The sequence below is a fragment of the Nanorana parkeri genome, unplaced genomic scaffold, assembly GCF_000935625.1.
Source record: "Nanorana parkeri isolate BGI_ZX_2015 unplaced genomic scaffold, ASM93562v1 scaffold1435, whole genome shotgun sequence".
Classification (NCBI taxonomy): Eukaryota; Metazoa; Chordata; class Amphibia; order Anura; family Dicroglossidae; genus Nanorana; species Nanorana parkeri.
This window is the reverse complement of record NW_017307703.1, coordinates 127,894-139,716: the sequence shown is the minus strand read 5'-3', so window position 1 is coordinate 139,716 and position 11,823 is coordinate 127,894. Positions and strand designations below refer to the sequence as shown.

Here is an 11,823-nt window from a genome sequence, read left to right as displayed (position 1 = left end):
GTAAAAAAAAATGTGTGTGTGTTGTGTGTGTGTGTGTGTGTGTGTGTGTGTGTGTGTGTGTCTTTTTTTCAAGGCCATTTAGGAGAATTATTGCTAATAAAAGGGTTTATTAGCAAAAATCAATAATAATAAATGGATTTGTGAATGTCAATATATAATTCAGTCATATATCAGTTTATATTTATATCTATTGTCTTATTGTTTATGTTTAGTAGGCTACACAGTTTCTACATTCTATATTAATTAAAAAACTTGGTTCCACAATATTTATATATTATTTAAAGTATAGCTTTAGCATAGCTGCTGCAAGGAATAGCTCTAAAAATACTATTTGTGTCTTAACATGTAATATAAAATTATACATAATAATGCAGCAAATTATGAAAATTAATGGTGATAAAAGCCCTAACCTGCACCAACATACCATGACTATTACTGTTCCTTTGTTCTTATCAAAGGGATACAATTTTCCACTGTGCTAAAATGTTATATCTCCTCTAGAATGATATCGGAGGGCAGCGCAGCTTGATAAATAAATGGACTACATTTTTAAAAGCACGTCTGGTGTGTTCCATCCCCGGACCAGATGGAGGGGACACATACTTTGATGAACTGCGTAAGTTGTTTTGTAATCTACCTCATCACTCATCTTTTAGAGATGTACATAAAACTTGTTAGATTTTATCAGGTTGATCTCCGGCTGTGATTGCTATTCTCTGACAAGAAAATACAGCTCATTGCTTCAGGAAAGAGTCTCCTAACATCACCTGGTTAATAAAGTAAAGTGCTATGGAAACATACTGGAATAGATAAACATGCATTCAAATAAGAGAATCTGACAATACTGTTACCTTTCCACATCAAAAACATTTCAGCCATTAAGAATTATGACATTACAAATATTCCTTGACACATGTCTGGTTTTTACTGGCCAAGGCAGCCTGCAGATATCATAATATTAATTTGTGTAATAAAACAATATTGCCATTAAATAATAATAAGTATAATGGCATGTTGAAAGCATTATACTCTACATACTATTACTAAAGTACTTTTTTCCATATAGATCTAGCATAATGCTTGGAACACTGAACACCTTTTTTCTGTATGTGAAAGAGAACAGGGGGCTTATAGTGTGTGTTTTTGGGAATACAATACCAATAACAGACTATTTTAAATAAATTACATGACACAACTTAAAATAGTTTCAAGACACACATACTTATTAGGCATGCAGTGCGGCAAGAGTTGTGCTGACATGGTGAGAAGGTGATGGCTCCCGTGCACGTACATTGCTGCAACTGCCATAGATACCTACTAAGATTTAAGTGAATTAGACCTTTGCTTTCATACATACAGTATAGTGTTATAATGTACTTCCATTTGGTGTAAACAGTGTGAAAACTATGCATTTGGAACATAATTACAGCAGCTCATATATATTTAGTGGAAAAAAATAGTGATACGCAATATTTAAAATTACACATGTTTTCAGACTACAACCCTGGAGAAATTTTAGATTCTCTTGTGTGATTCTCCTGTAGTACAATTAGGCCAGCAAACAGGGTTCCTAGTTCACAGGATTATGACAAAAGGAAGTGTGGTGGCGGCCTTGTGGACTACAGCTATGCCTGATGAATTACTGAAACCCTGCATAGGCAGGCAGTGTTTTCTGAATTGCAAGGCATAGTTTTCAGTGTTACTTTTGTGTAGCTTACCTTACATAACTACAACTGTACATTAAAAAAAGAACCTTACTCTCCCATATTGTCTTAGCATTCATATATTTTGTAAACAGTTTAGCATAAGGTTGCCAGATTTTAAAAATAAAATCCAGAGATACACTACTGACCAACAAACATGACCCCATTTGTATCCACACCCATAAGTCATACCCTCATGCAACAGACATTTGTAACAAGAGGTAATGTATACAATTTTCTGCTTGAGCATGTTGTATTAGGTAAACAATTTAAGTTTCTGCACTTCCAGTTCTTTCCCTTGATGCAGATCACCATTCAAATGTCTCATAGACAGAGATATCTTACCCAGATTCCCTTTGGCCAGATGCTGTTTGAAAAAGGTAGAACAGTTCAAATACTGAGCCAGCTCATCAAAAACTGCTTGCAAGTCAGGATATCAACAGTCAAGTAATTTAATGATCCTCTATTTGCAAAAAACATGATCATATGTACAGTGAAAATAGAGTCTTCCCACTTCAACTCTCTGGGGCGTGGGAGTCAGCAGTAGCTCTACTCCCTAAAATTCTCAGCTATGTTCTCACTGGAGCTGCAGGGAAAAAAGGCAACTAAGGAGTGGTTTACCTTCTTTGCTTGAACTGCATTCATTGCCAGTGGGAGCACCACCAGGGATGCACTTTTCCCCAGGATGGACCTTTCAAAACGGGAAACAAAGATGAATAGTAACCATAGTTTAGCAGTACTTCATCCAGTTACTGTGGGCTACTGATGAAGGAAAACCACAAATGTGTGCTTGTATTTCGGTTTTAGAACAGCTGATTTTTTTTAATGTGCCAATCTACCAGTTGGTGGTTACTGAGAAGATTGTAATTGAGCATTTTGTTTATAATTACATTGTTTACTAAGCAAGTAATACTATTAAGCTAAACAATAAACACACTGAATGTGCTTATGCTATAATCTATTCTACTAATATTATTTAATTCATATTTTACCTTTTACAGAGGATATATTTTTGCTGCCAACAAAAGATGAAAGGAACCCAGTTGTGTACGGAATTTTCACTACAACAAGGTATTGATTTAAATAGTTGTATTTCAGTTTGTGTTCTAAATACAGTGAGGCTGATTAGTAAAATCTAGATCTCCATCGCTCACAATCTGATTAAAACAGATAAGCATTGAGTCACATTGCCCTGTGCAATATGTAACTTGCTGTTGGATTACAATGATTGTATATGTGAAGTTGTACAAAGATTTTCTATTTATTGCTATTAGAATGGCCTTGCTTTAAACACAAAAAAACCACAAGTTATTCAAATGCAATCTCTTCCAAACTCCAGTAGTTGATGGGAAAGCAAAACAAAACCTTCTAGTAACTACTGGAAAGAGCCTGCAAGGGAGAAGGGTGGATGTTCCTGAACCCACAAAAGCAGTCAGATCATTTTCCTGGATCAAACAATTTCCATGCTATCCTTTTGTAATCCTAACCATGGGTTCTAGCAGTTACCAGAAAACCATTGTCCTTTTTACATTTTATTATCTTATCTGGTAGAATATTCCATGGGTTCCATAAATCATCTTTGCCTTATACACAACTCATGTCCTATTTCTTTCACATAGTTTTGACATAAAAGTTAATTTAATAACTCTTTTACCTGCCTCCTTTTTTTAATTCACATTTATTGAATTCTATGTTACTTTCCTACTATGGTTTAATTATGTAATATAATTTGCGTCCTCAGGCAAACCTTCTTCTTATCTACCAGTTTATTACGTAAACCTGTAAAAAAGTCAGTATGGAGGATGGCCTTATTACTGAAAAAAACCTTTTATATACATTAACCTGGAACAGATATGAAGATGGGAGTCCTGATTTCACTCCAACATTCCAATATACATGCTTGTTCCAAATAAATTATTGACAGTTTTGAAATTAGAGACAAGCAGAATTAGACCCAATACCAATCATTGTGGCACTCAACTCTTCCCTTTTGCTTACTATGACTATACTCTGTTATACCCCTAATAAACTCTTATTCCATCATTTAACCAGTTAACCATCTATAAACAGACATTCTTACTTAGTCTTTGTACCCACTACTTTTGCACCAAGCAATTAATGAGACACAATATGAATTGCTTATGGGAAAATTCAGATATGTCAGATACATAATATTCAAAAAAAAGATGTCAGACATAACTTATATTACATGGACCTAAGCTAGTTCTATATTATTGGATTTTTCTTTCTTCTCCATTTTTTTTATATGTGGTCTATGTACAGTATATACCTTCAAATAATAATACACTTCAGAAGTAAGGCTTACCACTTATTATTTCCTTGTATTAGCTTTTTGGCCTTCTTAAATAATGATAGAACATTACCTACAAGTACATGCTCATCTTGTGGATTTGAATTCTGTTTTCACTTTGTCATTATGGGGTACTGAGTGTAGATTAATGAGAAACAAAATAATTTAAACAACTGTAGTATCATGCTGCAAGCCTGCAACATAACAACATGGAAAAAAGTAAGGGGGGTCTGAATACTTTCTGAATGCACTGTATATTAGAAACTATCTTGACTAATTAAGGTGAGCTGAAAATGTGACTGGAGATTGCTTTTTCATATACCTTTTAAATGTAAAGCAGGCATACACCATGTGATCTTATTATTGCATTATTTTGTTTCAGCAAGATATATGGCTGCGATGACTATATAATATTGAACAAACCCTTTTCTACTAGTTTTTGTCTGATACTGTGAAATATTGATTTTATAAGATATTATGATCATTTTGTCTTTATTAGGGAGTTTTTTATTAACCACAAAACTCTGCAATTACACCTTTGGATAGAGCTAATATTTTACAGTATTGTATAATACTTTAATTGCTCACACCATCTTGATCATCTTTTCTATTTCCCTTTAGCTCTATATTTAAAGCATCTGCTGTATGTGTATATAGCATGGCAGATATAAGGGGAGTTTTCAATGGACCCTATGCCCATAAAGAAAGTCCTGATCACAAATGGGTACAGTACGATGGAAGGATTCCTTATCCCCGTCCTGGTACGGTATGTATCTTTTCCTTCTTTAACGGGTAACTTTATGTAGCTGTTTTGCATTCCATTGAAGCTATGTTGTAATACCACTTATATACTGTATGTGCTCTAGTTTAATGTATATGAAAAGGAAATTGTCTTGTCCCACATGTAAGGTGAGCAAATAATGAATCACCTGTGATTTATTGGTTATTGGAGTTGTCCGGGTTTGGATACACTGGGGTTGATTTACTAACCTTATAAACACGCCACGAACAAGTATACACCTCTGTAGTGTGTTCCCTCCCAGCATGATCTATTGGTGGAATCTAGACACCTTTGTAGTGTGTACACACCCAGCAGGTGTGTTGTGCAAAGCCCTGCATGAATTGCAAGGTGATGTTGTGTAAATTAGCTCTACGTTGTGTTGCTTGCGTTGATGAATGCAGGAATGTAAATGCATGAGCTAACCATTTTTGTCTAAACTGTGAAGCAGCATTATATATGCATCATGTGCATGATTTTTCCATATATGGCATTAGTGGAAATATGCTTTTAGAGACTTGTTGGTTGATAAATACGTTTTGCTGTGTGAAAATCACACGCACCTGGTGCATGCGTGTGTTTAGGTTAGTAAATCACCCCCACTGAGTCACAATTTTGATGACTTTTTTTGCTGTTTGTCCTGCCACAAACATGTGGGTCATCTGCTAGGTTTCTAACAGCACATGCAACCATATGGGTGGTCTTATGAAGGGTGCATACAAGAAGGGTGCCTCTTTTAAAACAGCTGATGTTAACATCTTGACTGCATTTTATTTTTAAATTAAAAATATTACACAAATAAAAAGTGATGAATCATTATGGAATGGTCAGAAATTAATAGCTAACATGTGTTGCAGACAACTTATGCAGGTGAAAAGAAGCAGGATAGACCTGGAGGTACTTTATGTACATTTGGAATGAAAGGTGGCAGAAGTCTTTTAAACTTTTTAGAATGCTTTTTAATGAATGCTATTTGTGTCTGGGACAATGTCCAATACATCATGGATTAGATTTTTTAAGGTATGTGTTTTACAACATCACATTTTGTAACCAAAATTTAGGAACCTCTGTTATCTTATCTTACATAAATACTATGCACTGGCAATAAAACTTCCAATGCTTTATTTTATAAATCAGTAATTTACGATTACATATGTGACCTCAGGACATTTGCATTACATCAGCCTCCTGGAAAATTGAACAGCCTCACAATGTAAGCTGAAATTAAAGTCCTTTGATGGGTCCTCTATCCTGGTGTGCTTGAGGCAAATGCTTTTTTTGCTTTTTTATTAAAGTGGCCCAGAGCAATATTGAACTAGCTACTGCCAAATATGTTAAAATACGACTCCAACCCAAAGTTTTTGTTGTTTTGTTTGGATAGTGTGGGGAGAGCTTAGAACCTCTATTAGTTTTCTTATTGTTACCTGTTTTTATTGTAGCTTGTATTGTCATGGGTGAAATCTTCCCTAATCCCTGTGTCACCATTGTTAAAAAAGTGAAAGGAAATCTCCCTATTGGAAATATAAACAATACAAAAACAAATAAAAAAAAATATGCTGTCTTTATCCTCATTTGTAACACATTTGCAATCTTGGCAACTGCACAGGAGCTGATAGAAAAATTCTCTAGGTAGGACACCGACAACGATAAATGCACAGCAGTTCTAACCCCTTTACAGTCTATGAAAAAATCCTGTAGTCAGGTTTTAAACCTTCTTTTTGGGCCTGTATGTATGTATTTAGTGCTCTACTCTGTAGATTGAAAGATACTGACTGCTCTGTAACATACATATTGATAAAAATAAAAAAAATGCTGATTAGTCACTCTGCAGCTTAACATACAGGGGGTGGTGATATATATTTGCACACATCAGACAAGCTTGATTGGCATACTAAAATGTTTCATTACTAATTTTGTATATTATATTACTTTACAGCAAAGGTTAAAAAAAGCTGATACAATTTGACTATGTGAGTTAAAATGCATTAACAATGCAAACACAACACAAAAAGATTACTATTCATCTCTTTTCCAGGATAAAAAAATATATATATCTCAGCAGTTTGACATTGCTGACCTTGAAAACGAGAGGACATTGTAAGATATGTATGAGATATATTGTTGAAAGTTCTATAAAAATAAACTAGAACAAGCATTCCTAACCTAAAGCAAGCACTGTATTCCTTGGTATTGCTTTTCATTCATGGTACCTTATTAATACACAAAACATTTAGGAATTGGCAGCTTATATGTCAGAGTTTAAATTGAGGAAAGTTGAATTTGGCAGTTGAAACACAGAAAAGCCTGTGTTAAGCCATAAAAGGAAGTTTTGTCATTTTTTTTAAATTTCCTTTATTTTTTTAAGTCACTTTACCTAGGATGCCATCCAAATATAAAATTTCATTTTTTTATCTGGTTTAGTCATCTATGTTAATTCATCACAGCATGAATCTGAAAATGAGATTGGCATACCAAATTTTGCTGAGCTTCCTTATAAGAAAGATCTGTATGTAGTTATAATTATATATTTTTTTACATGAAATACATATTCTATAGAGATGGGGTTAGCTCTAGTGATTAATTGTTCTTTAGCAAAGGACTAGAAAGGAAACCTGAAATTCAAATAATGGAATTCCTCTAAACTTGCTAGAAAATTTGACTACTCTAGGAACGTCCGTTTCCCAGAACTACCCCCTACATCCTTGCACATCATAGCCCTCTCCTCTTCAGGTAGTGTTTAATTACTGTCTGTGCTAGCCCCGCTCCTCCTACTTTGTGTAGCTGTCAGAAGAGGAGAGGAATACTATCCAGTGTTACTTAAATGGCAGCTCTGAGTCTACTAGGGCTGCTGACATCACATCCAAGATGGCAGCACCCAGCAGAAGTCTCAGGTCTTTTGGATGTCAAGGGAGGCTTTTACAGGTCTATAACATTGTTAAAATACATTTCACATAGGTCATTAAATACGGCTGTCTGTGCGATAAACAGGACTGGCTAAAAGGCAGTGCAACAAAGTCAGATGAATCTAGCTTATCAAAGCCCATTTCTTCAGATCCTCTGCAATGCAAAAATAATGAAAATTCCTTAAAACATACGGCATTGCACACTAAGTCCAGTAGAGAGCGAAGAGGTGTTGGTGAAATAAAAACCCTCCTTAAACTGATCAAAGACTGCAGCCTCCTACGGAAAACTGTAATCTTCTAAACCATCACATCATTCACAAGCATTGGCTTCTCGTTGTATTGGCTTAGCAGAGGAGAGGGGGGCTGAGGGGAGAGAGGTGTAAGTAGAGATTAGATAAGTTACTATTCATAATAAAATGTATTTTCTTTTTTTACTCATTTAAAACGTATTCATAGCCATTTTAGTTTTGGCTCCAGTAGGAAAGAATGAAAACCTCTGTCACATTTTTATTGCAGTCAGTGTCCCTGGCGGATAGATCTAGCCTTTTCTGTTTGTCCTAATAGCTATTGTTATCGAGAAAAAAAAGTGATGGGGAATCCAAAATTTTAGAGGTATTTTTTTTAATGGGAACATTTGTTTCTAGCATCAACTGTCTAACAGGGGATTCCCCTAACTTTGTAGAGATTTCCTGTCATGTAAAGGACAAGAATTGATGGGAAATCTTCCCAATGGGACAGAAACTACAAAAAACAAACTGACAGGTTTTACCCTTGTCTACCCTATCCAAAACAAAAGTTTTTCTTACACATACACTTTAAGCACATATATCACACTTCTTAGAAACCAATGGGAATGCAAGTGTGTTTTGCATTTTTGCAGTGTTTCTGCCAGTTTGCGCCATGTTTTCTGCATGTTTGGTGCATGTTCACGGAATGCGCAGGTGTGAATGTGGGCTTAGACTTTATAGAAAATAACACTAGTAAATCATTATTTGTGTTTGTTCGCATTCATGCTCATGCGTGTGCTGCATTTGCCACATGTCCCCATTAACATGTGTCAAATGCCACATGTCCCCCGTTCGCCAAATCCCCTCCCCATTCTATGGGACCGGGAGCGATGCAGATTGCATCACGTCCGGTCCCATAGCTGTCAGTGCTGGGCGTCTGATGCCCAGCTATAAGCTATTGAAGTGCGATCTGCACTTCAATAGCTTATTTGAAGTGTAAAGGGGACACTGGGGGTCTTCTGGACCCCCAACATCACCTTAAAGAGTACCTTCACCACCATCTGCTATCACATGGGATGGAATGTGATATCAATTAAAGTAAAGTTTTAAAAAAATAACAGTTTTTAAAATTAACATAAAATGAAATTTAAAAATAATAATACAAATTGTTTTAAAAGTACCCCACCCACGCGAGCATGCGTGTCTTCACGTAAACACGCTCAGGGTGCGCCTATGTATGAAAACGTATGTTGGGTATCACTGCGCACGCCGGAGTGAGAGCAATAATTCTAGGGCCAGTACTTTTGGGTATCTCTAAACTGATGATCTGTGGGGGCTTTTAAAGCGCGTCTATGGACTTTTTGGGGTACTGCAATTTGTCACCATTTCATGTCACCATGGATGCACACAATTTTTAACCTGGGCATGTTGGGTATCTATTTACTCGTGGTAACCTCACCTTTTATATTGTATTTAAAAAAATTGGTATTTTACTGTGTTTTGGGGCATTTAAGTGCATTTTTCACATTATGTTGGGGTTTGATAAGGAGTTGCGCTAATATCGTGCAACATAAAAATGTGCAACTGCCACCATTTTATTCTATAGGGTCTTCACTTTCAGAAAATATATAACGTTTGGGGGTTTAAAGTAATGTTCAGGCCTAAAAAAATGGGGATTATCCCGTGGGTGGAAAAAAAAAAGACCTCAGTCATGAAGGGGTTAAAAATGAATGGCAATGCAAGCACATTTCACGTTTTGCAGTGTTTCTGTCAATGTACGCCAATGCGTGTGGTTTTCTGTGTGCTTGGTGCGTGTGCATGGAATGCGCAAGTGTAAACGTGGGCTTAGACTTTACAGAAAGTAAAACTAGTAAATCATCTGGAAGCTACGGCTGCCACGTGTGTTTGTTTTTTCTAAATTTGCAGTCTGGTACATTCAGCAAATAAATAGTAAGTGTGTATTAATATTTGCAAAAATATGCCATGTTTAACTTTGCTCCCTGGTGAGCTTGTGTAAAATCAACAAAATGTGTAATTTGACAAGATAGCTAAACATACTGTAAGTGCAGTAAAATGATGAAAACATTCAAAGTCAGTCCTTTGTTTAATTGCATTTTAAATGTAGTACTTAGTGATAGGCGCCTAGTTTGATTTTTTTCAGATACTTGTGATTTTAAATTATTTTTTGCTATGCACGTAGATCAATGGTATTTCTTCAAGTTGACAAAATTCTGGTTGATGGCAGTCAATGTAAGCCTTAACTCTTTCGCAACCAAAGATCATTGAAGCCTAGATGTCCAGACCAAATTTGATAGTCAGTATGTATCAGTTTGCTGGAATATAAATCTATGACTAATTTGCATATCTAAAAAAATTTACATTTTCATTTGAAAAAAAAATAAATATATATATATACATATATTTTTTTGTCAATTGGAAATGTAAATTTTTTTAGATAAGCAAATTAGTATTTGTATATATATATATATTATTATACAAAAATATATTATAGACAAATGAAAAAATATAATAGATGGGTAGTACCATTCATTTATAAAATAAATATATTATTATTTTAATGCTGTAATTGTGTCTTACAATTAAAGTATTAAACAGAGGCACACTGCCATCTTCAGGTAACAGTGGACTGAGTGTGATCTTTATGTAGCTCTTATTGTTGCTGCTCATTAGTGAGGCCCAGTATTGTCAGTGAAACTGCAAAGTTAGGGCACATATCTTTTAAAGGACCACTGTAGATTAACGTTCCCTCTTCACGGATGATTAAAAACAGAAAGGGGTTAAAAAAATGCCATCTAGTTTAAAAATTTAGCCTATGAGAGTGAAGAGAGTGAAGCAATCAAAAGTAAAATTTTACTGTGCAGCTGCTCTTACATTTCACCAAAGTAAATCCCTTCTTTCCCTACTTACCTTTAAAAATGAAAAAAAAAAGCTAAGTACATTTGATTATATGTATGACAGTCCCTGCTGTCAGCTATGCACTGTGGTTTTTACGCATTGTAGCACAAAGTAGCTTTTACAACATCCATCCATCTATCTATCTATCTATCTATCTATCTATCTATCTATCTATCTATCTGTCTGTCTGTCTGTCTGTCTGTCTGTCATCTTTCTTTCAGTCTGATTGTCTACTTTTTAAGTTTGCTTATGTAATAATTTACAAATTACATGCCCACTAAATGACTCTAAGGTTAGCAGGGAATGTAATGGTCTCTAGTGTATACTTTTATGTTTGAACTTGTGCTTAGCTGTTTCCTCATTACAAGATTTTAGACGTGATAAAGCACAAACAGTCAGTTCTTCATCTCTTGAGCTATTGACATTCATGTTCTCAGGGCAAGACATTCCTAAGTATACATATTAGTGGCACACTCAGCTCGTCATTACAGTGTGTTAAAAGTTTCATACAACACCTTCTGTCATGCTCTTGCCTGTTTCTGACATTCCAGCCTCCAATCAATATATTTCATATAGAGGAAAACTCTTTCTTTATAATTTAGGGGCAGATTAGAAAGTTCTAAAAAGTATATTGACACATTTTATAGATGTGTGTGGAGTATGTGTTTGTGTATATACAGTGTGTGTGTGTGTGTATGTAGATATATATATATAATTATTCTAAAACAATACAGACTAATGATTTTAGGACAGTGGTGGAACACAAAGACCCAGTCGCAGCTGCAACCATGTTAGTTCTGCCACTAAATCCAAGCTAAAGAGGGACTACAAATCCCAGCAATACATTAGACAGCAATGCAAAATACCACCAGCTACAGAGGACTACAAATCACAGCAATGCTGAGCAATCTGAAGCTACATACTCTGTGTTGCTCACCAGGGATGTGTAGCATCTCAGGAGGCCGTGCAGGAGTCTCACCCGGGC

General features: G+C 35.4%; 1 protein-coding gene across 1 annotated transcript in view; it reads left to right on the top strand.

The window, feature by feature from the left end:
- SEMA3D (semaphorin 3D) overlaps nucleotides 1-11,823 on the top strand; it is a 120,314-nt gene that overhangs the window by 70,396 nt on the left and 38,095 nt on the right. Inside the window, exons 8-10 of the mRNA XM_018569970.1 lie at nucleotides 502-616; nucleotides 2,705-2,774; nucleotides 4,636-4,780. Of these exons, the coding sequence (XP_018425472.1) occupies nucleotides 502-616; nucleotides 2,705-2,774; nucleotides 4,636-4,780 (330 nt within the window). The remainder of the gene's footprint in view (nucleotides 1-501; nucleotides 617-2,704; nucleotides 2,775-4,635; nucleotides 4,781-11,823) is intronic.